This window comes from Panthera tigris, chromosome B3 (genome assembly GCF_018350195.1).
Source record: "Panthera tigris isolate Pti1 chromosome B3, P.tigris_Pti1_mat1.1, whole genome shotgun sequence".
Classification (NCBI taxonomy): domain Eukaryota; kingdom Metazoa; phylum Chordata; class Mammalia; order Carnivora; family Felidae; genus Panthera; species Panthera tigris.
This window is the reverse complement of record NC_056665.1, coordinates 28,743,154-28,769,909: the sequence shown is the minus strand read 5'-3', so window position 1 is coordinate 28,769,909 and position 26,756 is coordinate 28,743,154. Positions and strand designations below refer to the sequence as shown.

Sequence of the window (26,756 nt, the reverse complement as noted above, 5' to 3'; positions counted from 1 at the left end):
AAATTCTGCATTTTATCAGTCCTTCACATTTTGTAGTTCTTCCCAAGTCAGCCAGTAAATCTTCCCCATCACTTAACAGTTGACTATGAAGACCAAAGTCACTGATTTTTTTTCAAATCAGCATTCACCTTACATTCACCTTTCCATTCCCACTGTACCATTTTAGGTTGTCCTCACTTCACTCTAAGGGCCATCAGCTCTTAACTAGCCTTGCATTCTTCTAGGCTTTGGGAACACAATCTGTCTTCTTCCACTGTTACCATATTTCTCTCTAAAACATTCTCTTTCCTGTATTTTCCTGTTCCTGATCCAGCTACTGAGAGATAAATTCAGTATCCATGGGTAACAGTTTCCTTACCAGGAAAAAAAAAGAAGATGAAAACAAACAAACAAAACAAAAAATCCTCTCACCACTCCATAATCCTAAATTACAACAAGATATTCTGTCAGCACAATTTCATACAACTCTTCTGTATGAATTCTACCTACCTTGTTTTTGTAGCTCAAACTCATCTGGTATGCTATAAATATATCATGCCCTTTCTTAGATATGTGATTGTATTTACTTTTTAACTATGTAGATAATTTTCCTTCAACCTCCACCAGTAGACCAAACTGAACTCACTCATATATCAATGCCCACCTGAGAACTCACCTACTTGACAGTCTTCCCAGACCACTACTACTGGAAGCAATTCCCTTTTCCTTTAACCTCAGAGAACTCAAGTCCACACTTCACATTTGCCAATCAATGAAGTACTTATATTTTTAATCTCCTTTTATACTGCTGGCTTTTTTTTTTTTTTTTTGAGTGAGAGTGTGAGCAGGGGAGGGGCAGAGACAGAGAGAGAGGGAGAGAGAGAGAGGGAGAGAGAGAGAGGGAGAGAGAGAGAGGGAGAGAGAGAGGGAGAGAGAGAGAGGGAGAGGGAGAGGGAGAGGGAGAGAGGGAGAGAGGGAGAGAGGGAGAGAGGGAGAGAGAGGGGGAGGGGGGGAGGGGGGAGGGGGGGGAGGGGGGGAGGGGGGGAGAGGGGGAGGGGGGGAGGGGGGGAGAGAGGGGGAGAGGGAGAGAGAGGGAGGGAGAGGGAGAGAGAGGGAGGGAGAGGGGGGAGGGGGGGAGGGGGGAGGGGGGGAGGGGGAGAGGGAGGGAGAGGGAGGGAGAGGGAGGGAGAGGGAGGGAGAGGGAGAGAGAGGGAGGGAGGGGGAGAGAGGGGGAGGGAGGGGGAGGGGGGAGGGGGAGGGGGAGGGGGGAGGGGGGGGAGAGGGGGGAGGGGGAGGGGGGGAGGGGGGAGGGGGGAGGGGGGAGGGGGAAGGGGGGAGGGGGGGAGGGGGGAGGGGGGAGGGGGGGGGGGGAGGGGGAAGGGGGGAGGGGGGAGGGGGGAGGGGGGAGAGAGGGGGAGGGGGGAGAGAGGGAGAGAGGGAGAGAGGGAGAGAGGGAGAGAATGAATCAAAGCAGGCTCCAGGCTCTGAGCTCTCAGCACAGAGCCCGACATGGGGCTTGAACTCACAAACTGCAAGATCATGACTTAAGCCAAAGTCAGACACTTAATCAACTGAGCCACCCAGGCATGAAAAAACATTTTATTAGAAGATTTGTTTGGATAAGTAACAAGCTGACTTATTATTCAAATTTATTCATTTGTATAATGGTAAATAATACCATTGTAGCAAAAAGCAATGAAGAGAAACTATATCACAGATTTTTAAATTGAAAAGTATTATTTAACTTCACGTGTTTGTCTCCACAACTAGGTGGTAAACTACTTAAAATCATAAGTTCTTAAAACTCTTAGAATTTCCCACAACAAACTGTGAAAACTCTGCTGGTCAAGGTTATAGCAGATTTCAAAATGATCTGACAAGAATATTTTTATACATTTATCTTGAATTTATAAAATTTTTCTAAATCTTTTCCTTAATCATTTGTAGCCATCCTTCCATATTTTTTAATCTAAATGAAACTATTACTATATCAACAGTAGCAATGATCAAAGTAAGGACTGGATATTTTTAGATCTTTTTTAAAAAAAAAATTTTTTTTTTTTTACATTTAATTTTGAGAGACAGCGCGCGCGCGCGCACGCGCGTGAGCGGGGGAGGGGCAGAGAGAGAGGGAGACACAGAATCAGAAACAGGCACCAGGCTCCAGGCTCCAAGCTATCAGCACAGAGCCCAACGCAGGACTCGAAACATGAACCGTGAGATCATGACCTGAGCCGAAGTCAGACACTTAACCGACTGAGCCACCCAGGCGCCCCTTTTTAGATCTTAATCAGCATAATATGCATTACCTCACAAGGTTGAATTAGTCAACTGAGCATTTCATAATTCCCAAATTAGCATATATATTTTTAAGTTTATTTACTTATTTTGAGAAAGAGAGAGTGTGCAGGGGAGAGGCAGAGAGAGAATCCCAAGCAGGCCCCACACTGTCAGTGTGGAGCTCAGTGCAGAGCTCAAACTCAGGAACCGTGAGATCATGACCTGAGCCAAAGTCAAGAGTCAGATACTCAACCAACCAAGCCACCCAGGCTCCCCTCAAATTAGTATTAATTGCTTCTAATTTAACGATCTATAGAACATTTCATAACCAGCCTAGGTACCAATTCTCATCTTTTCCCATTCTTTATATGACTTCTAATCACAAAAAATGTAATACAAGCTTCAATAAAATGAATGACAATTAGATTCTACCAAACTGAAACCACCACCTTTAGAAGGAATTAGATGGCCAGCTCCATAGGCCCATGAGATTTTCTGTGATTATTCCTGGGAATATAGGCTTGTGGGAATCATTCTCTAATCTTAACTTTCTCTAAATCCTCAATCACAATTTATATTTGAAAAACACTTTTTTTTTTTTATCATGAAATGTATATAAATAGGGGACATTAAAAACTCTTACTTATAAACAACATGATGGTTTATAACCAATGGTTCTCAAATGATGGTTTCCAGACTAGCAACAACGCTTTACCTGAGACCATCTTAGAAGTGCAGAAATGCAAATTATCAGCCTTTCCCCACCCCCCAGAGCTAGTGAATCAGAAACCTTGGGGTATATATACCCTAGCATTCTGGGCCTCCTACCATTCAACTATCTCTCCAAATAATTCTAATGCACACTGTCAAAGAAAATAATTACTTAAACTTACCCTCCTGAGAGAACAGGTAACACCACTCGAACAAATGGAGGATCAAATGGAAAATTATCCTAAAAAGCAAACAATCAAGTTTAATTAGTTTTAAGAATATCCTTAATACCCTATTTACTTTGAAGATTTTTATACAGTCTATAAAGAATGTGTATATTTATTATCTGATGAGGGTCATAAAAGTAAAAGTACCAAAAATAAAAAGAAATAAAAACCAAAGGAAATAAAAATGATCAGGCCCAAACAGGACAGTGTTTTGGTAAAGTTATGAAAATTATGAAGGGGTTCCACTTCCAAAAGACTTATATAAAAGGAAACGTTCCAATAATGATAGACTAGGTAACTTTACATCAATCCTCTGGCTGAAACTAGAAGAGGTAGACAAAATGTAACCACTACAGAGCTAAGATCAAGAAGAAAAAGTGAACCTCACAGTGGGGCCCTTCTCCCTGCCTTGAGTTTTCTTTCAATTACAGAAAAGGAAGATGAGAGATCAAAAGCTCAGCAGAACTTAAGACCCGCAGGGCTAGAGAGATAAAAATTGGGAGCTGGGGTCCAAGGAGAGGCCTGGACAAGTCTCCCACACTTTAGGCTGGGACCTGAAGAACAAATGACACATTGCCCTAACTGACAAGGAATGAAGTCCAGTTTTGTGTCACCTCAATCCCTGACTGGATTCTGTGATCCTGGGTCGCCAGTGTCCAAGCCTGACAGGAGTAAATGTGAACCCTCTTTGAAGAAGAATATCATCCAAGGCTTCAAATTAGTAAATTTTTCACATATAATGTTTGTTACTAAAAATAGCCAGTTACACAAGACTTAAAAACAAACATGTCCAGAAAATGAGAGGCAAATGACACAAAAACCACAAGAGATCAAGATAACAGAGTAACAAACATAGATTTCAAAATAACCATGTTGAATACATGCAAGGAAAGAAAACACAATATTGAAAACCCTGGCAAAGTACTAAAATTATAAAACGAGCCATAGAGAAATTCTGAAACTTAGAAATACAGTAACTGGAATCAATAACCTAAAAGATGAATTTAACCACAGTAGAGACTTGGTGAAACCGAAATTCAGTGTACAGGAAAATAGGCCAGAAAACATCCAGAATGAAGCCAAGAGAGAGAATATGTAGAAAATGCAGAAAATAACAAGACACAGGGGAATGTATTGAAAGGCTTATCATATATGTGGAGTCCTAGAAGGAGACAAAAGAATGGCACAGAAGCAATATTTGGAGAGAATGTCTGAGAATTTTCCAATATTGACTGAAGACTTCACAAGATTGAAGCACTATGACTATTTCAAGAAAAACAATGGAAACCCCAATGAGGGAATGATATATCTTTGAGTTGCTGAAAGTAATTTCCAACCTAAAAATCTATACCCAATACAAATACTTTCCAAAAATTAATTCACACTAAAGTTATTTTCCTGTCAGCAGACACAAGGAAATGTTAAAGGATATTCTTCAGGCAGGAGAAGCATGATCCTAGATGGAAATGTGGAGACTAAAGACCATGAAAGGAACAAATATGCACATAGATCTAAATGAATATTGATTAATTATATAACAATGTGCAGTTTTTAGGGAAGTACAGAAAATGCATGACAGCACATGTTTGGCCGGGAATCCATGTTCTAAGTCTCTGCATTGATAAGGAAAAATAAAATATAAATTAACAAATTTATATTAGACAAGGATATACATTGTAATTGTAAGGGAGTAAAGAAAAGTAAGAGAACACGTATGCATGAAGCTGAAAGAGGAGAGAAACTGGAGTAATTTAAAAAAAAATCAAAAGAATGAGAAAAAGGAACATAGAATAACAAGTACAAATAGAAAGCACTTATGAGACAGAAGATTTAAACCCCAATATCAGTAATAACATTATATGCAAATAGACTAATTGCTCTAATTAAATGACAAAGATCAGCAGACTTGATAAAAAACGTATGAAGAGAAGATGAGAGAAAAGAAACCTTAGCTAATTTTCAGGCTACCAAGTACAATTCTTTTTTTCAAATTATCAGTCCTGGAAACAGCTTTCCAGAAGAACAAGAGCTTTTTCTCTTAATGAACTTAAACAACAACAGTAGCTGAGGTGGCCAAGAGCATTAGAGGTCAATCTCTGGGTAGCCAGAAAGCCAAAAAGGCTGCCCCTCATTTTCCTACAGCAATGGGGTAAGGAAAAAGCATACTGCCTCTAATAAAGATATGACAGGATGTCTAAGAGAAATTATCTCCAATTTTATGATCTAATAAAAGGAAGGAACTAATTGTCTCTTAAACCAATTTGAGGGTAAAGAGGCTAAACAAACATTTGTCTTGTTCAGTTATTTCCAAGGAACACAAAAATACAGTTTTAACTGCAAGAATAAGCAGCATTAAGTCCAGTAACTTACTTTTAACTCCCTACTTCCACCCATCCTCAAATAAGATTCTAAGGAACATACGAACTATGAAAATTCAATCCTAATAGGAGAGGAAGACAAAAAGCACACTTCTGGTGGCTAAAACAGATAATCTTAGATTTCTACTTCAAGGGAGAATCTACCCACACAAGATATCAACCTAATAATTATTATAATCTACTTCCAAATAAGTACCTCACCATTTATCTACAGTTTAATAGACATAATTAAAGGCACGGACACAAAGCTTGGTTCAAGTACAATTTCATTTAATCTATTTTTTAGATCTTTAAATATGTGTTCCCAAATGATAAAGCTTTTTAAATTGATTATGTGGCAGTGAGAACTACTTTCATTTTAAGTAATTCTTCATTCAGAGTAACTCCTTCACATCAAAACCTAGGGACTATTCCATGAACTCTGTACCATGGAACTCAGTAATTAATATTTTACAGAAATAAGAGTTCCTTGCAGGATTACAGCAGAGAGGTTGAGGATGACGTAAAATAGAAATTTGAGTTATCTTGGTATACTAACTCACGAACTGAGAATCTCAAGGTTTACAAGGATCTCACAAAGTTTCCAATTCAGTATCTTGGCCTTCCAACATATTCTTTTTTTTTAAGTTTTATTTATTTTTGAGAGAGAGAGAGAGAGAGAGAGAGAGAGAGAGAGCGCTAGCGGGGGAGAGGCAGAAAGAGAGGAAGACACAGAATCTAAAGTGGGTTCCAGGCTCTGAGCTGTCAGCACACAGCCTAATGTGGTGCCTGAAACCACAACCCGTGAGATCATGACCTTAGCCAAAGTCAGACGCTTAACCAATTAAGCCACCCAGGTGCCCTTTTCCAACATATTTTTAATGATAAGGAACATTCTTTTTTTTTTTTTTTTAATTTATTTTGAGAGAGAGAGTACAAGTGGAGGGGGGTGGGGAGGGGCGGGGCAGGCAAACAGAAAGGGAGAGAGAGAATCCCAAGCAGGCTCCATGCTACCAGCACAGGGCCCAACACAGGGCTCAATCCCATGAACTGTGAGATCATGACCTTTGATGAAACCAAGAGTCAGATACTCAACCAACAGAGCCACCCAGGTGCTCCAGGGAGCATTCTCTCCTCGAAAGACTGTCACCAGATGGCTCCACAATAGTTATCACTTGAAAAATCACCTGTTTACAGTTTGACTTACTAGTTCTAATGTCATGTTAATCAAAACAAAAATCAAAATACCAAATTAATAAGCCGTCAATCAAAAACAAAATCAAACTAAAGTTTACACATACATAGCCCTTTAAATAGTTGAGGACAAACTCTCATGAGCCCCTATGTTCTTCTCTCCAAATCCACAATTTGCCCAGCTATCTTAGGACATAAAAATCTCTTTCAAATCCTTGCTGCTATTCTCTAAATGAATTCATATTTGTCTAAATAAACCCTTCTTAAAGTAGTACCCCAGAATTCAGCTGAGTGATTTAGATATGGTTTTAAAAACCAGACCACCACTCCCTTAAAAGCACAGCACAAAAGATTTGCCACATTGCTGACAAATCTAATTGGTCCCCATTTTCTCTCCTGCCCCATCCCCAACCTTGTGTTGTTATATCTCAAGTTCCATTTTCTTATTACTCATGACTTTCAAGTTGTCACCATGGACATCTGAGGCATGGACATAAATACTGTTCATGCTCCTTCTTATAAATCCTTCTTTCTGGATAATACCTGCTATCCTTCCAAGTCTGTGAATCCTGATACTAATAACTTGGCAATTCAGTTTGCCAATGTCACTTAGTTCAGAGCAATCACATTCTTCCCAGGCCTCTTAAGAAATAATTCAGGCCTTGGGGCTCCTGGGTGGCTCAGTTGGTTAAAGCGTCCAACTTCAGCTCAGGTCATGATCTCATGGTTGGAGCCCCATGTCGGGCTCTATGCTGAAGCCTGGAGCCTGGAGACTGCTTCAGATTGTCTCCTTCTCTCTCTGATCCTCCCTTGCTCACACTCTGTCTCTCTGTCTCTTAAAAATAATTAAACATTAGGAAAAGAAAAGAAAAGAAAAGAAAAGAAAAGAAAAGAAAAGAAAAGAAAAGAAAAGAAAAGAAAAGAAAATATTTCAGGCCTCACAAGGCCCTTGTTTCTGGTATCAAGAGCCATGGTCCAGAAAGACAAATCCAACAAATTTCAGCCATTTACCTCCCAGATTGTCCCCTCCCTTAAGTTCTACCTAGAGCAGGAAAATACCATGAAAACATTAAGTACACCGACAAATCTTTCAGTTTAGTGGTCAAGATTTCATATTCCCTTAAAAACACCTCTCCAGGAGGAAGTGAGAAGGAAAGAACACACAGAGGACTTTCAAAAGGTACTGCTTAAGAAGAAGAAGAAAAGACATAGACCTGAATTTTTTTTTTAACATAATTGACATAACTTACATTAGTTTCAGGTATAAGGTTTTCTTTCTTTTTTTTTTTAAATGCTTTTATTTTTGGGAGAGAGAGCGCATGCACACAGGAGCCAGCAGGGGAGGGGCAGAGAGAAAGGGAAACAGAGGATCTGAAGTAGGCTCTGCATTGACAGCAGAGAGCAGGATGAGGGCAGGGCGGGCTCGAACTCATGAACCATGAGCCAAAGTCAACACTTAACCAACTGAGCCATCCTAGTGCCCCTATAAGATTCTATTTCTTAAGCTTGGTGTTGGACACCTGGGCATATGATTTAATACGATTGTTTATAGATTGTTCAGGTTAAAACATTTTGCATACAGAATTTTTTAAAAAGGGGGGTACCTGCACGGCTCAGTTGGTTAAGCATCTGACTTTGGCTCAGGTCATGATCTCTCTCTCTCTCTCTCTCTCTCAAAAATAAACATTTTTAAAAATTGAAAGAAAAAAAATGCTACTGTCCTGGTTTATTTTTTCACCTTATGAATCAGTAAAAATACAGTCATTAGCAACTTCAGTAAATATATACCAGATTCACTCTCTAGAAGACAACCCAATTGACAATCATAAAAGTTTCTATAATAACAAAATTGAGGGAAAATATAGAATTTGAGTTATTTGAAGAAAGTTCAATCATAAATGAAGATATATCCCCCAAAATATAACACACAAAAGCTACGTAAAAAGTTTTCAAAAAAAATTACTTTTTGCAAGTATATTCTTTCAGATCTTTGCTTCTTCCTTCAAAACCCCTCATTATCCCTCTACTCTCACCTCTTCCTACCACCATCATCCTTCATTACCCCTTGCCCAGATTAAAATTAAAGTCCCAACTAGTCTCCCAGGTATCTACTCTCTCCAATCCAAACCCTATCTGATGCTGAAGACATGATAACTGTTTAAAATAATAATAATAAAAAGCCTAACAGATCAATCATGCCCCTACCTAAAAACCTGTACTGACTGGTTCTTTACTGTCTAAAGGTTAAGATCCCAGACTCTTCATCATGGTCTCCAAAGCAGTACAGCCTTCATCACAGATTTCTCCCCAGGAAGACTGCAGGCTCTTGCAGGAATTATATTTTAGATGCTTCCATGTCCTCAAGCCTTCTATAGCCCCTCTATAGCCCTAATGCACTGAAGTCTACCTAACTGAAATGGAAAAAATATATGTCTGTAAATTTCTTTCCGAATTTAAAAGAACACAGCAAATAGAAGCTCTATATAATTCAAATATAGCTCCTTAGAAATATATTTCCTAGGGTTTTTTTGAAACGAAAGATTTAAAACTACTACACTTATTTATCCATATTAAATCATTACATTTTATCTAAATTCTATTGCTATTCTTTACCCTTTATTCTTACCATTTAAAAATTTTTTTTTTAATGTTTATTTATTTTTGAGACAGAGAGAGAGAGAGAGCATGAACGGGGGAGGGTCACAGTGAGAGGGAGACACAGAATCTGAAACAGGCTCCAGGCTCTGAGCTGTCAGCACAGAGCCTGACGCGGGGCTCGAACCCACGGACCGTGAGATCATGACCTGAGCCGAAGTCGGACGCTTAACCGACCAAGCCACCCAGGCGCCCCTATTCTTACCATTTAAAGAAAAGGTATTAAATATAACACATAAATTCAGAAAGTATGTAACATATAAAAGTATGCTGTAATATATTATAAAATAGGCATCCATGTAACCACAGCCCTGGTCAAAAAACAGACTAGAGCCAGTATCCAGGAAGTCCCCAGATGTCTCTTTCAGCTTACAACTCCATCCCTCTCACCTAGATTTACTCCCTATCCTCAACTGTATGGTAATCACATCTTTGCTTTTCTTGATAGTAATTACCTAAGTTTGAATCCATAAATCTGCATTATTCAACCTTCTTTTAATTTCTGCTCCACCAAAAAGGCTTTTTAGAATTTTTTTTTTCTGAATCTATCCCCCACCACGGATATACTGTGTTAACAGTTTATATAATATGGCCCCTTAAAAGGCCACAGACCAGTGTATATCTAAGATTTTTTTCACTCCAAGGAACCAGTTTTCACCCCATTGGTGGGGATACTGTCTCCACTGAGAAGGCATGCCCTAAGCAATTTAGTTTTACCTATTTTTGAGCCCAATATAAACGAAATTGTACAAGACTTGTTTTGGGGTCTGGCTTCTTTTGCTGAACATTGTGTTTAAGGTTCACCCATCGTTTTGCACATAGTTCTATTCCTTTTTATATGAATACCACAGTTTTCCATTCTACTGAAACAGACACTTGGGTTATTTTCTGTTTGGGGCTATTATAAACAACACTGCTCTGAACAATTTGAGTACCTAAGTGCTCATCTCTCGCAGGGTATATACATGAGAATTCCTGAGCCACAAGGAATGAATACCTTCTATGTTACCAAATAATCCCTACGTGTTTTCCCAAAGCAATTATAAAAATATACATTTCCATTAGAAGTATATCGAGTCCCCTTAAAATTTTCTTACCTTAAAAGAGAAGTTAAGCAAAATATATTCTATGCCTTCTTTTTCTTTTAAGATCTGAAGATCACTGTGCAAAGGACTATCAGGGTCGACCCTAAGAATTACATAACAAAAAACCAATTAAAATAAAAAGTCCAAAGATTTTTTCTTACTAACCACAAAAATGAACCAGTTCAAGAGCTAAACAGAACCCCTAGGGTAAGTTTCAAACATAAACTTGCTCTATGGTCCCTGGAAAAATAAACTGCAATAGCTTTCAACTCCTTGAGATTAAATGTCCAAAAAGATCACAGTATTCTAAATCCATTCCCATAAGGGGATTCCAAGTTAGCAGTCATTCTAAAGGAAAGTCATATGTACATAAATTTCCTTAAGAACTCAAAAAAAAATAATCTGCTTCTCTAAAATTGTATTATTATTAGCCAAGGGATTCAAGGAAAGAAAATTACCATGGACAAGACCAGAAAAACTGAAATCACTAACAAAATCTAAATTTGTCTACAACTGTTTCTACACATTAGGGCCTACTCAAATTCCTCATTTCAAATACAAACTGGATATCACAGTCAATCAGGTTATTAAATTCACTTTTGTTTCTATAGTTCCCAATTATCTAACTCCATGAAACACTTTATCCCATAGCTAGTCCTTCTTCTCCTTCCTCTTTCTCACTTTACTTATTTAAGCCTAAGAAACAGCTCATTTTAACAACCTGAGAACTAGTTCTACAGAAACACAGCCTAAAATTCTAAGTAAAAACCATATTTTAGAGGTTATCAAATTAAGGGGGAAAAAGTCTCCATTGTGAAAGTCTATCATTACGAAGACTGGGTTAGCATATAAGAGTCACTTACTTCTGCAGTTTAACATGCCAGTCATATAAACTGTCATTTATGAGTTCCACTGAATAAATCCCTGTAAAGATATAGGCCATGTAAATTACTCTATTTGATCTTATACATACGACTTCGGTATAAATGAATACACTAAATAACCATCAAAATCTAGAAATTTTGCTACTAAAACATAGAATAACTAAGCTATATTGTAAGTATTTTGCCATTGAGCTGAGTATCTTATACTCTCAATAGATAATTAAAGCCATCAATGAAGAGGATTCTTTAATGAGCTGAGAAACTGTTTACCATTAACTGTGAATAGGAGGGGGAAAACTATGCAAAAATCATGTGTACTTTAAGATTCTTCTTCTATACACATGCAATTATTTCTATAAAAATGAAATCCCTCTATATAGTTTTATAAACTTTCTTCAACTTTCTGGGGCATCTTTCCAACTTAGTATGTAAGAAGTCTACTGTCAATCTTTAAATAACTATAGAAATTTGTTTCATGGATATACCATAATTTAACCAATTCCACCCTATATCTGATTATTAATTTTTAATTTGCTACTACAAACAATGCTGTAGCAAACAAGTAATTATTTAACATTTAAAAATAAACCCATATTCAAATATTTAACTATACTTGATCAGGTTTCTACAGATAAACTTTTAGACATATCGGAAGAAAAACAGGATGCCAGAACTTCTAATAACTCCGAAGCAAGTTCTGCTTACCTTGGATTCTAAAGCAGAAATTTTTTTTGCTTGTTTTTTGTTTTTATGTAAGCTCTAATGATTTAGATTTGATCACTCTAAGAATTTCTGAATGGATCACAAAGCTACTTTTTCAAACATATTATAAGGTTGGCTCTTTCCCTTATTTAATATTGTTAGAATCTCAATAACAACACAGGGGAATCTTATTTCAAGTGGAGAGGTTCCACAGTATTTAAGTCTTATTCTGTAAGAAAGAACACTCAAACTTTGAAATGAAGGGGGAAAAAAGGCCAAAAACAAAACCAAACCAAAATCACCTATTCTTTTAAAGGTATGCCATAACAACCTCTACAATAAAAGTTGATTATGTGGTTAAAAAAAAAAAAAAAAAAAGGAACAAAAATTCATAAAAATCAACTTGGCAATAGTTCTTTGTTCATATAATATTTTCTTGTTTACTTTCCAAAGCAGATATTACTTGTAATATTCCTAGAAGATAAAAATCATCTATGAATTAATCCTTGTTAGCAAGAAGACAAAAAAATTTTTGAGGTATCCATAAAAACAATTTTCAAAAATCTGAACAAGTAAACTCCTCTTATTCTACCTTCCACATCTTTTGATAACTTGATTAAATCTACATTTAAAATCCCTAAAATAAAGTTCATAACCATTTCTGTGCCTGTCCAGTTATATTATGAGAACTGAAGTTTACTATTTGAAACTTAAAAACAGCATAAGGACAACGGAGCAGACACCCAGGGGTCCTTACCTGCTTTATAACTCTGTGATCTGTATATGTCCCTGAGCTCTTTCATTAGCCTATCTGAAGCTTGCACAGACCCAGATACTGCACCCTGAAACAGAAAAACTGCTGTTTACCAGGATCTACAGAGTCCAATAACTGAAGATTTCAGGTATATAAGCCTGAAAGTTTACAATGAGATTTATAAAAATAGATCACAACTCAACATTTTAAAAACTCAAAGAAGCTTAATTAAATTGAGGATTATAAAGTTTCAACAGGAATATAAAACTGGGGGACAAGTCTGGCTCATTCATGATTTAAAAAAAAAAAAAAAAAGTCTAACCAACCTGTCTAGATCACCATGGCTCCTGCAGTAGCCTAGAAGTCAGTATAAACCTATTTCAAATTCTATTGATTTTTAAAATATTAATTTTTTTTAAGATTTTATTTTTTAGAGCACTTTTAGGATCACAGCAAACTTTAAAGAAAGGTCCAGAGATTTCCCATGTAACTGCCCCCACAATGCATAGTCTCCCTTATTATCAATTTCCCTCACCAGAAGGTATATATTTTTTTAAGTTTATTTATTTTGAGAGAGAGAGAAAGAGGGAGAGAGAGAATATCAAGCAAACTCTGCGCTGCGAGTGCAGATGCTGACACAGGGCTCAGTCTCACAACCATGAGATCATGACCTGAGCCGAAATCAAAAGCCGGACACTCACCTGACTGAGCCACCCAGGCACCCCCAGAAGGTACATTTCTTAAATTGATGAATCCATGGACACATCAATATCATCAAAATCCATAATTTACCTGAAGGTTCACTTCTGGTGTTGTATACTATATAGGTTTGGAAAATGTATAACACCACATATCCATCACTACAGTATCACAGTATTTTCATTGCCCTTAAAAATCCTCTGCGCTTTGCCTATTTATCTCTCCACCCCACCTCTGGCAAGCACTGATCTTTTTTATGGTCTCCACAGTGTTGCCTTTTCCAAAATATCAGACAGTTGGAAACATACAGTTATGCAGCCTTTTCATCAGATTGGCTTCTTTCACTTAGTAATATGGATTTAAAAACTCTCCATGTCTTTTCATGGTTTGACAACTCATTTCTTTTTTTTTTTAGCAGGGAATAATATTTCATATTGTCTGGATGTACCACGGTTTATCCATTAACCTACTGAAGGATATCCTAGTTGCTTCCAAGTTTTGGCAATTATGAATAAAGCTGCTATAAACATCCAGTATTGAGGTTTTTGTCTGGACAGAAGTCTTCAATTCATTTGGGTAAATACCAAAGACTGAAACTGCTGGAATGTATGGTAAAAATTATGTTCAGTGTTATAAGAATCCGCCAGACTGTCTTCAAAAGTGGCTGTATCATTTTACATTCCCATCAGCAATGAGTGAGAGTTCCTGTTGCTTCACAGTCTCCTCAGCATTTAGCATTGTCAGTGTTCCTGATTTTGGCCATTCTTTTTTTGATTTTAATAAGAATGTTGGGTCAGAAGCAAATTTTGAACATACTAGAAGGCCCTTACCATTTTAGACTATCAACTAACACAGTTTCATTAGTCTGATTATAAGCAAGAATGTTATACTGAAGGTCTACTTTACATTATTAAGAAACTGAGAAATAACATGTTCACCTGCAACTAGTTTCAGTTCTTTTCCATGTTGGGATTTCTCTAAAAATGAAACTGCACCAATATGTTATCCGAAGACTAACTAGGAATGCAACTACTTCTCATAAGACAAACATTTAGAACACCTTAGTTTAAAAAAATACACTGATCATGTAAAATTTAAATGTTAATGGCTGTACTACACCTTGCGGAATGGGTAGCAATCAGGTTCACAAAGTTATTTCCTACATTACTTAACTGGTTTAAACCCTAGTTTCACACCCATAGAATAAGAAGACTATTTTAGAAGTGGCTATAAAAGGTTGAATGGGAAGGTTTATAAAGTTTAAAGTACTTAGCTTAGTGTCTCTCATGTGAAAACATTAAATAATCTGTAGTTGTTTTGATTATAATATACAGACTAAAAGCAATCACAAGATAAAGTACAGTAATCTTAATTTAAATGGCACAAACTGTTTAAAAAAAATAATGAAGAGTTGAGCTAAATTTCTTTGCTCTCTAAAAAATAAATAAAAATAAATAAAAATAAAAATTTGCCAATTAAATTTAATAGTGTAAGACTGAAGGAGAGCGAGTAATTCATCTGCTTACAATACTTGGCATTTCCCCACATAATTCATTCCCTGTTTTTGAGAACCTGTGCCTAAGAAAAAGGTCCTTCTGAGATAGATGTCTTGGGTTTGATAAACAGCTCTAATACAAAGAAGTAAGAAATAACTGTTGAGACAAATGGCTAGACTCTCCTATGTTTTCCTACTTTGGGTATTTTAATGTATCATTCTCATTTATTCTACTCAGTAATCATCCAAAAGGTATGTATTATCTATATTTTAGAGTGGAGGAAACTGAAGCCACACAGCTGTGTTTATTACCAAACTCAGCATTCATTCACTCCATACCCCATGCCACTTCACATAAAAGAGATGTTAAGTCAAAAGAAAGAAAAAAAAAAACTTTTGGTTTGGTTAGAGCAGGATAGACCAGATGGAAGCTCTGTGGAAAAGAATCTAAATTGTACTCTATTTGTAGAAAACACTAAATTTAAATACAGATCTCATGGTAGAAGGGGAAGCAGTATAAACAGGCTGGAAAGTGGGTATATACAGTGAACAGCAGGTTAATTCCAACATGTAAAAAGCAGATGAACATGGTAGAGAGCTATCAACAGATAAGAAACTTCAACAACAACAACAACCCACTAGGGCAACAAAACATGGCTGAATCCACAACACAGGCAAGGGTGGAGGAGGGTAGCTTAGACTGGTAGCTTAATGAATTGCCCTGTTTTATATTATTACCTATAATTACTTAATCCCAAAAGTATAGATTTTAGATATTTGCAAACACTTACATTGAGATGGTCTTGCCTTTGGGTCTTCCTAATTTTCTCTAATATTGCCAAATTTTCTTTTTCAATTCCTTCATCCTCTGACTTTTTTCCACTAATAGGCTCTTCTTCCTTCATCTCATAGTGATCCAAGTCTTCTATATCCTACAAAGATAAGAAAAATATTAGCTTATTGAAGCTTATGCCAAAAGTTAAATTACTCTTGACTCAACAAAGAACAGAAAAAAATGAATGGAAAAGGGAAAAAAACCTTCACATTCAATCCAGAAGTTTCCATCTTTTTATATCCTACATTTTCAGAGCTAGAATCTAAGCATATTTAATACTTTTATAAAGCCATAACTCTTTCTAAATAAATCTCCTATTAAAAGAAACTTTTGCAACAGTTTAGCATTAGGTATCAAGAACCTTATTTTTATACTTTGTTCCAGTAATCGACTTCTAGAAATCTACTATAAGGGACTAATTTAAAATGTGAACATTGACTTAGGCATAAAGATGCCTATTTAAACTTTATAGCTACAAACCACTCCACAAAACTGCATGTGCAAAAATATCAGAGCAGGTACCTCAATTTCATGAAATATAAGACCATTAAAATGTCAACATAGCATAATTGTTTCTTCTTTATCAATAATGAAACAAAAGTGCAGTGAGGATGGCAGTGCACCAATCCCTGGCTCTGTGGGGGCAGTGGCAAGGTGAATGAGCCAGGCTGGCCACTGTGGGTACCAGGTTCTGTGCTCAGGCTCCACCTGTTGCTTCTGGCTGCTGCTCTGGCCTTGCTCCAGACCAGGGGTGAGCTGGGGGACTGGACACCCCTGGGTGACCATACAGCTCACGCTAGTTAGAGCTGTGCTGTCCAACAGGGCAGTCTCTTGTTTCTTGTGGCTGCTGAGCACTTGAAATGTGGCCAGTCTGAATTGAGATGTGCCTTAAGTATATAGTCCACACCAGATTTGGAAGACTCAGTGAGAAAAACAAAGAGTTCATTATTTTATTTTATGTCAATTATGTTGAAATCATAATTTGAACACATTAGGTTAAAAAAACATACTAAATGGAAAAAATAACGCAATGCAAAAAGCACACAAAACTGAATATATATGGGGCGCCTGGCTGGCTCAGTCAGGCGACCCAACTGTTGATTTCAGCTCAGGTCACGATCCCACAGTTTGTGGGATCAAGCCCTGTGTCAGGCTTGTAGCACGGAGCCTTCTTGGGATTCTCTCTCTGCCCCTCCCTTGCTCATGCTTTCTCTCTCAAATAAACTAAAAAAAAAAATGAAAAACTGAATATAAATCTCAATTATACTAAAATAAACACAGAAAAAAAGAGATTAGGACATAACTGAAATAACAATAGTTATTTCTAGAGATATTTAGTGCTTTTCCTTCTTTTCCAAGTTTTCTACAGTAAGCACCTACTGATTTTTGTAATTAGGAAAAAGTTAGATAAGAATTTGTGTTATATCCCTTGGTTAACATCTTTGATCACTACATCACTCTCCTCCCTCCTTTCCCATATCATCTATTCTTAAATCTATGCAGAACTTTTAAAATCGTAACCTTTTTCTATTATCTTCTCTACTTCAATCATCAAAATCTCTAAAGGAGTAGTTGATACTTACTATCTCCATTTTTTTTAAGTTTATTTATTTTGGGGGGGATGAAGAAAGAGTGCATAAATGCTGGGGAGAGGCAGAGAGAGAGAGAATCCCAAGCAGGTGCTGTCCACATTGTCAGCCCGAGGCCCGACTCGGGGCTTGGGCTTGGGGCTCAAAACCCACAAACCGTGAGATCATGACCTAAGTGGAAATTAAGAGTCTGACACTTAACCAACTATGACACCCAGGTGCCCCACTATCGCCATTTTTTAACCAAACTAACTCATTGTGATTTGTAGACCAGACTAAAGATCACCTCCATCCAGACTCGGCGGTCTTTTTCTTAGACTCTCATCTCTTCAACCCCTATTATTATATTCCTTTCTTATTCAGACCCTGTCCATGACTCCATGTTTCATAGAGCTCCCTCCCCATGAAAGGTTTACACCTTTGTTCCATCCCACACTTATTTTCTTCAGAGTTCTCACAAATGTCCTTAGTCTGTATCTCCTCCTAAAACTTCAAAACTCAGCCACATTCCTATCCATAAATCTTCTCCACTTGAGTATTAATGATGAATTCTGTTCTGTGTGGATTATCTTTATAGAACAATGTTCTCAGCACACCTTTTTCTGTGTAAGGCCTTTTTCTCAATAGTCACACCAAAGATAAACATATTTGTTTCCAATTCAAGACTTTTAAGCCATCTGCTTTGCTAGTCAACCTTGCTTTCCTTCCATGACTCCAACACATCAATCTTAATCTCCCAAAAAGACAGCTTCAATGCACCTAAACACACCACGCCCAAGGCTGCTTGGGACTTTTTACCATATTATTTTAGTTACCTAGATTATCTTCTATTCACCTATCTTAATCTGACATCTTTGAAGTCCAGGCTCCTGTCTTTCTAGATTTCTTTCCCTAAATGCTGCTGTCCCTTCTTTATATCATTTTGAAGGGAAAAATGAAAAGTACATAAACTTTTGAATGTCTACTTCATTGTACACTGAACCCATGGAAAAGGCTTAAAAACATGAAATGCTTTTAACATTTAACTCTATCCCTAAAAAGTCACACAAATTACAAATTAGACGTTAAGGATTATTTTGCTCCCACACTGACAAAACAAACCCACAACTACTTCTTTAGTTTTAAGGCATTCTAAGAAGTGTATTTTACATTTAAGATTTTCCAAATCAAGAAAAGAAGGTAGTAACTTGAATTAACTCTAAGATCCAAAATGGAAAAGATATTTTAAAATCAAGACTGTGGAACTCAAATACCTTTTATGTGGTCAATGTAGAAACCTAGATCTCCACTCTGAAGTCTGCATTTAAACACAAAGCCTCAGAGCTGGAAAACCTCTAAAATTGTATCCGTGAGTGGCAATTAAACTGGTCTAAAGTCAAAGTCTTAGAATTTGCCCTACGAAATTCTTAGATGATTTTTCAACAGGAGGTAGCTTTACTACTTCTAGTGAGTAGTCCCTGAAATGTTCTCAAACGCTCAAATTCAGAATTTTTTTTTCTATAATATTTATTTTGGGGGAGAGTGCAAGCGGGAGAGGGGCAGATAGAGGGGGCAGAGGATCTGAATTGGGTTCTGCGTGGACAGGCTGAAAGCAGCGAGCCCAATATGGGGATCGAACTCACAAGCTGTGGAGATCATGACCTGAGCCAAAGTCGGATGCTTAACTGACTGAGCCACGTAGACCCCCATAAATTCAGAATTTTTAAAACTTAATAGTTCCTCTTCCTAAAAATAACCAAGTACAGGTTAAGTATTGATTACTATTAAACACAAATATTATTTTAATGCTAAATGTTAATAAGAGCTTTTATTTGTTAGGAAATCAAATCCAAAGACATCAGATAAGTGATTTGCTTAAAACCATTAAAGTGTTATCATTAATTAAAGCTAAAAGCTGACTTTAGAAATTACACTCAATTTCAAATACCATGTGCTTTGCATTATTCCACATTAACAAAGGCTTATAAAGGAGATTAGAGAATTATTAAAAATGTTCAAAAATGAAGATTTAGTATTTATAAAATGTGATTTTTTAGATAAAACACCTACTTCAGCCATCTCTTCTTCTTCCTCTTCTTCTGAAGTTACTTCTTCTGTTGTCCCATTCTGAAAAGGAAAAAGAATTTGCTAGGGCTACACAGAATAAGCACACACTGAGTACATTAGAAGACTTTAGGGACAAGCTATCATTCATCTGTCACTAGAATTCCACTAAAAGAACTCATTAAAGTTGAACATTTACTTTTAAATCCAGGTTTGACGTGACAAATAATATTTATCAGTTTTTTAAAAAGAAACAAATTTTGAACAATTCAACTTAATAGATGCTTTGGGAATAAACAAAGGCAATTAGTCAATTATAAAGCAAAACTTCAGAAAATTCTGAAACATTCTAAAGAAAACATTTTACTCATATGGCTATGTACATAAGGTTCTTCCACTTCTTCTTCTTAAAATAAATATTTTATTTTATATTCTTCTTCCACTTAAAATAAATACCCCAAACTTTGGTTTCCTTAAAACAGCTACCTTTTTAACTTATATTTTAAAAGGTCAAATGTGTTAGTTATAAAGAAGTCGACCTTTCACAAAACTAAAAATTATAAAATGATCACCATTTTACTATAGAGCCACTTTTCTTTTTTACATGTCATTTATCACAGAATACTTCTCTACAAGACACAATTTGCCACTCATTCACAAGGAACCTGATGGGGTTTAAGGAAGGACCTTCATAACTAGTTTTGGCAGAGCTCAAAAAGACAACTTTTCTAAACCAGAGCACAGTTGTCTACAATACAGTGGATAAAGTCAGGATGATTTTTCTTTCTTTCCAGAAATACTTGCTGTATTTGTTCCAACTACAGCTGGAACAAATTTATTGTTTAAGAGGCCTAACTTGATGGCCTCTTAAGTGTGGGTATCAGAGCCAGAGAGAAAGGCACATTTTAAAAAATATAACTCAACACAGCAGCAAAATCACCTTTTCCTTTTACTCAGAGGAGTTGAAAAGTCTGCCTGCCAGAACCTCCCCATTCCCATGTCATAGGCAGAGCATAGGTGTACAAGTCAGCGGGGGAGGAGGCCATAGCAGAGAAGAGTGACAATTGCGGAGGACAGTCACATCAACCATTGACAATGATCAATGGTATGCCTCATCTATGCAGACAGCCAAGTATTGCCAGATATTTGAAGAAAACCAGCAATCTGGGGGGGGGGGGGGGGGGGGGGGAAGCACCAAGTTGAACAAACAGAACAGGTGACCTGAAGCATTATTAATGAAGAAAATAAAACAAAAAAATCTAATTGGAAGCTTTAGCAATACTTGAGAAGGTATTACATCCACAAAATATAAAAAAATTTCTGTGCAAAGGAAAAGGCAATTCTAGGAAATCAAAAAGATTCTATCAGGAAAAGAAAAAAAAGAAAAAAAAAAAGATGAACAAGATGACCAAGTTGTGACATTGCTTTAGAACAATGGAGAAAAAGGATACAGGGGATGGGAGAGGAAGGGGTACAGAAAAAGAAGAGTTAAGGGAAATGGGAGATAGGAATACAGAGAATTAATATTCATCTGTAAGACTGAGGGAAAGAAATAAGAGACAAAGGCTGTCAAGCTAAAGAAAGACCTCAAATATGAAGTGGCTGTGAATGCCCCAAAGGAATATTGAAAAGTAAAATTCTGTACTTCACAGTTAAAAAAAAAACAAAAAACACCTACCAATGTCCAAAAAGAAAAATTATAGAAAAAGAAGAATCAGGCATCAGGATTTTCACCTGCAGCAATAAATCCTGGAAGATAAAAGTGTAAAGAACCTAGAAGACACTCAATTATGAACTTAGAATTGTGTATGTAGTTCCATCAGGACAGGCACGATTCCTGTGTTTCTTTCACCTCTGTATTCTCAGCACCTATGTAGAGTACTTTACACAGAGTCAGATAGGTAGGTGTTGAATAAATAATAAAAACAGATACTGAGTATTCAAGGAACACTCTCCATATACATTCCCAGAAATCCTTTCTAGAAATAAAAACAGAGGACATGATTCAGGGATATATTTTTGGAGGTGGGAAGCAACCATGGAATACAAGAAACGGCAATAAGCAAAGACATAATCACACCAATGGTTAAGTTGAGGCAATTGTTGATAATTCAGCTGGGAAGCCATATTCTCTGACCAGAGAAAAACTAAAAATAGTCCAAAAGCCACCTAAGAATGTTAAAAAATTTTTTCTAAAGAACTCTTAAGAAGAAATTGACCCTCATGTCCCAGTAATCCAACTTCTAAGTATGTGCCCAGAAAAATGCTTGCACAGGTGTCCCACGAATATAGAGAAGAATGAACATGGTAGCACTATTGCTTTTATTTTTTTTTCAATATATGAAGTTTATTGTCAAATTGGTTTCCATACAACACCCAGTGCTCATCCCAAAAGGTGCCCTTCTCAATACCCATCACCCACCCTCCCCTCCCTCCCACCCCCCATCAACCCTCAGTTTGTTCTCAGCTTTTAAGAGTCTCTTATGCTTTGGCTCTCTTCCACTCTAACCTCTTTTTTTTTTTTTTCCTTCCCCTCCCCCATGGGTTTCTGTTAAGTTTCTCAGGATCCACATAAGAGTGAAAACATATGGTATCTGTCTTTCTCTGTATGGCTTATTTCACTTAGCATCACACTCTCCAGTTCCATCCACATTGCTACAAAAGGCCATATTTCATTCTTTCTCATTGCCACGTAGTATTCCATTGTGTATATAAACCACAATTTCTTTATCCATTCATCAGTTGATGGACATTTACGCTCTTTCCATAATTTGGCTATTGTTGAGAGTGCTGCTATAAACATTGGGGTACAAGTGCCCCTATGCATCAGTACTCCTGTATCCCTTGGGGTAGCACTATTCCTAATAGCAAGCTGGAATCAACTCCAATGGATAAAAATGTTATGGTGTATTCAAACAATGAAATACTGAAATGAAAAAGAACTCCAGCTACACATAATATGAATAAATTCAAAACACAATGTTAAGCAAAAGACAGACATGAAAGAACACATATGACTCTTAACATGAAGCTTAAAAACAGGCAACAGTAAACCACATTGTTCAGAAAGGTACATGTAGATGATAAAACTAGAGAAAAGGAAAAGATTAGCATAGAAGGGAATGATTATCTGGAAGGAGCCTCCAAAAGGTTTCTAGTGCTAGCAATAGTCTGTTTCTTCACATGGGTGGGGACTGGGTGGTCATTCCCAGGTATTCACCATAACTATTACACTAAACTTATGGACAAAAGATGGAATCAAACCACTCAGGAAATACAAACTATTTAGAAAATAAATACACTACATTTTAAAACTTATGCAATGAAATCAAATAGCGCTAAGAAAATGTATACTTTTGTTAAAAAAGCAATTTAAATCACAATGATCCAATAAACTAGAGAAGCAAAAGGAGAGCTAAGACTCACACAAAAATAAAGAAAATTAGATTTAAAAAAATAAAAGGACTGATTCTTTCAAAAGACCAATAAAACAGACAAGCTTCTGGAAAGTAATCAACGATAAAGAAAACAACTTTAGAAATGAAAAGAGCTTCATAGATTCAAAAGTATAAATGAAGTCATCATTTTTTTAGAATCTAAAATTACTAAAACTGACTAAAGGAATGGAAAATATGAAAACTAATACACGGAAAAACATGGATCAGGCTCAGATTTTCATTTAAACCAGGGTTTCTCAACTTTGGAAGTACTGATAATTGGTGCTAGATAATTCTTCGTCATGCACGACTGACCTGACATTGTAGCACATTTAGGAACATCCTTCTTCCCACAAAATGCCAACAGCACCCCCACCCAACCAGTTGTGACAACCAAAATTAACTCTGGATGTTTCCAGAGGCCTCATGAGAGGCAAAATTGGACCCTGCTGAAAATTTTATTTAAACTGCCCTCGATCTTAGAAAAAAAACACACAAAGCTTACCAAGTCATCTTACAAGACTACATAACCTTGATACTGAAATGAAACACAAGAGCCTAAAAAGAAACAAATAAAAAGAAGTATATTACAATTGCACTTAAAGTAGAAAAAGCCAAAAATAAAGTATTATCATATCCATCATGTCCCTCTGGCTGCCACCTATGCAGGTGCTGAGTATTTATTATGAATACAAGGATGATTCACAACTAGTAAATTTCTTCACACAATTCACAAATTATATCTCTACATAGAATTATATGCACAATCATGAAAAAACAAGGTAGATCTACATACACTGTGTCCATAATGTATTGTTAAGTGAGAAACCTAAGGTGCAGACATTCCACAGAGAGAAAATTGAACATAGAACATAACATATTTCTCCCATTTTCTCTCTTTCCTAAGTCTCCACTAAAATTATAGTGAATAAACCCTATATAAATACACAATGATAACAAAAAAGGAAGTGGGGCTACCAGCAGTAAAGAATTCACTCATACTAGCATATGACAATACATGGAAGAATAGTAATTAATGGAGCAAACAAGTAAAATAGGTTAGGGGATTATAGGAGGCTAATTTGTCCCAGAGCACGCTGGAGAGACTCAAGACTCTAAGACACCCAGTAACCTGGACAGCAGGAGTAATGAATAAGCCAGAAAACAGATTAACCAAAAGCCTATACCCAGAACATATTGTCCAATCCCCAAACACACTGCTCCCCCTTATGTCCTTAAGCAGAACCCAGGCAAACATATCTACCTTAAGCAGGAGATTAGAAGGTTTCATATCCAAACAAACCAAATAAACCAATTCCAGCTGCCATTTATTATTATACCAGGAAATACAGGGCTGGGGAAGTGGGGTTGGAAATCCCTTTAAATTCCTCCCAAAAAGCTATCAGTTGACAAGTCTTGGCCACAAAGAACTCTCAGTCATCTTTTTAGTATCTCTCTAAAGGAATATATGAATAAGAAAGGGAGGAAAAAAAAACAGAAATATGAATGAGCAATATAGAATAAATAGATATTTGAGGAAAGTCTTCAAAAAGAAAAATTAAGACCAAGATGAACTAGAAAAAAAAAAAAAACTTAAAGAGAAAATAGAGATGGTAGAGAGGGAGAGGTTAAGGGTAGCTTACCTTAAGGGTGGCTCCTTAAGGACACTTATGAATACAACTATAAATCAGAAATAAAATGCTATGAATAAAGAATCATCAGAGAACAAGAAAAAGCTCTTAGAATTTATGATATATCATTGGAGAGGACCTCCAATGAACCACATCCCTAGCATTCATCCCCTTATCTGGTCCCCTCCCAAAGCCAATCTGGGCTGGTCCCATGACTTGCTTTAACCAATAGATGTGGTAGAAATGACACTGGGCCAATTCCATATCTAAGCCTTAAAAAGGCCTGACAGCTTCTACTTTTGTGCTCTTGGAAGCCAAAAATTAAGAATTCTGACTACCTTCATGAATAAAGAGAAGCCAAAAGAAAGGGTCCATCCAAGAAGAGGATGAGATGCCATGAGAAAAGTCTGGGTGAAGAAATACCAAGGTACCACACATATGAGTTAAAAAGCCATTCTGGACATTCCAGAGCAGTCATGTTTCCAAATGACTACCAGTCCCAGCCACTATCTGACTGTGCAAGTGAAGCCAACAGAAAAAAAAAAAAAACAACTGTCCAGCTAAGCCTAATCAACCCACACAATTGTAAGAAACAGAATAAACTAAGTTCGGGGTAACTGGTTAAGCAGCAATAAATCAAAGCCAAAAAGTTATGCTGTCCAAATAATATATTCAAAAATATATTTGAAAAGATAAACTTTTCATATTTGAAAAGAAAAAACTTCCAGAATTTTAAATTAAAAGAGACAGAATATGGAGACAATATAAAAGATACAAGGACTCAAGTAAAGAGGTCTAAAATCCCATTAGTAGGCATTCCGAAAATGAATAAAGAAAATGGAAAGGAGAAAGTTATCACAGAAAAAAATACAAGCACACTTAACCAAGGAGAAAGATTAAGGAGTCCACTTAGGAAAAAGACCCATCCATACTTAGTGTCCAGCAACAGGGCAGGGGGTGGGGGGTGGGGGTGGGGGAGAGAGAGACCACAACTAAAAATACTCCATTGTAATATTTGAGAACACCAAGGAAAAGATGAACTCTTAAAAGTTTCCCAAGTTAAGCATAGAAGAGTAAGACTCGAAATGGCATCAGGCTTAAACAGCACCATTGGCTAAAAGATGACAGTGCAGTCTTTGATATTCTGAGGGAAAATTATTTTCAACCTAGAACCACATATTCAACCAAACGATCAAATATGACCATAAAATGTAATAGTATGTAACATTTATTTGTCATTTACTATGTGCCAGGCACTGCTCTAAATGATTTACATGTACTAACTCATTTAATCTTCCTAGTTTCTCCCAAATATAGGTACTACTACTATTTCCCCCATTTCACAAACAAATTGATGCACACTGTGGTTGGGTAATTATCCCAAGGTCAGACAGCTAATAAGCAGCAGAACCAAGATTCAAACCTATAGTGGTCGGGCCATATATTTTTAGATGTTAGAACTCAGAAAGTGTACTACTCCTTCATGCTAGGATTCTACTTGAGGATGTACTCAGGCAAAATGAGAAAGGGTAAGCAGAACGGTAACATGAGATCAGGTAACAATGGATCCACACTAGCAGAGGAGACAAAAATTTCAAATGACAGCTACACAGCCAGACCAGAGAACAACCTGCTAAGACTGGTGCAGAAGAACCAAAGGCTCCAGAGAGACAGAACAGAAAAGGGACAGGACACCACTTTCTAAACTAAGAATTATTATAAGGAGGACACTGCAAAAACAAAAAGCTCTTGTAAGAATGTCGTAATAGAAAACTCTATACCACAAAGTCCTAATGATAAATAATAATTCATATGACTAAATGTAACGGTGTTTTAGGAAGGGGAGATGGCCCGGAAGGTGGGTGGTCTAAGAGCTAAATCCTTATCTACTTATAGTACAAAGTCAATAAATTAAGCCGTAAATAGGTAAATCTGGAAATCCAGAAAAATCAGAGGTGGTGGTGAACTAGTAGGCACTTCAATAACATACGGGTTAGGCCTTAAGAAGCACAGATAGGCTTAAGGAGATGGCATTCCAGGTGAAGGTCAATGAATAGGCAAAGGCAAAAAATTGAAGAAGAAACAGTTATGGAAATCAGGAATGTTAACAAAGACAAAAAGGTAGCTGGTAGTCCAGGGGAGGCAGTTGTTTCCCTGGTCAGGTCATAGTAAATACCAGCAGCTCCAAAGACTAAAAAG

The 26,756-nt window shown here is 36.9% G+C and overlaps 1 protein-coding gene across 2 annotated transcripts in view; it reads right to left on the bottom strand.

Moving 5' to 3' along the window:
* UBE2Q2 (ubiquitin conjugating enzyme E2 Q2) overlaps positions 1-26,756 on the bottom strand; it is a 66,096-nt gene that overhangs the window by 22,291 nt on the left and 17,049 nt on the right. For both annotated transcript variants that reach the window (XR_006218477.1, XM_042988312.1), the window contains exons 4-9: positions 19,496-19,552; positions 15,814-15,954; positions 12,832-12,916; positions 11,352-11,412; positions 10,501-10,591; positions 3,153-3,211 (exon numbers count right to left, since the gene is read on the bottom strand). Coding sequence is in view for 1 of the 2 variants with exons in the window: in XM_042988312.1 (XP_042844246.1) it covers positions 3,153-3,211; positions 10,501-10,591; positions 11,352-11,412; positions 12,832-12,916; positions 15,814-15,954; positions 19,496-19,552 (494 nt within the window). In the remaining variant the exon portion in view is untranslated. The remainder of the gene's footprint in view (positions 1-3,152; positions 3,212-10,500; positions 10,592-11,351; positions 11,413-12,831; positions 12,917-15,813; positions 15,955-19,495; positions 19,553-26,756) is intronic.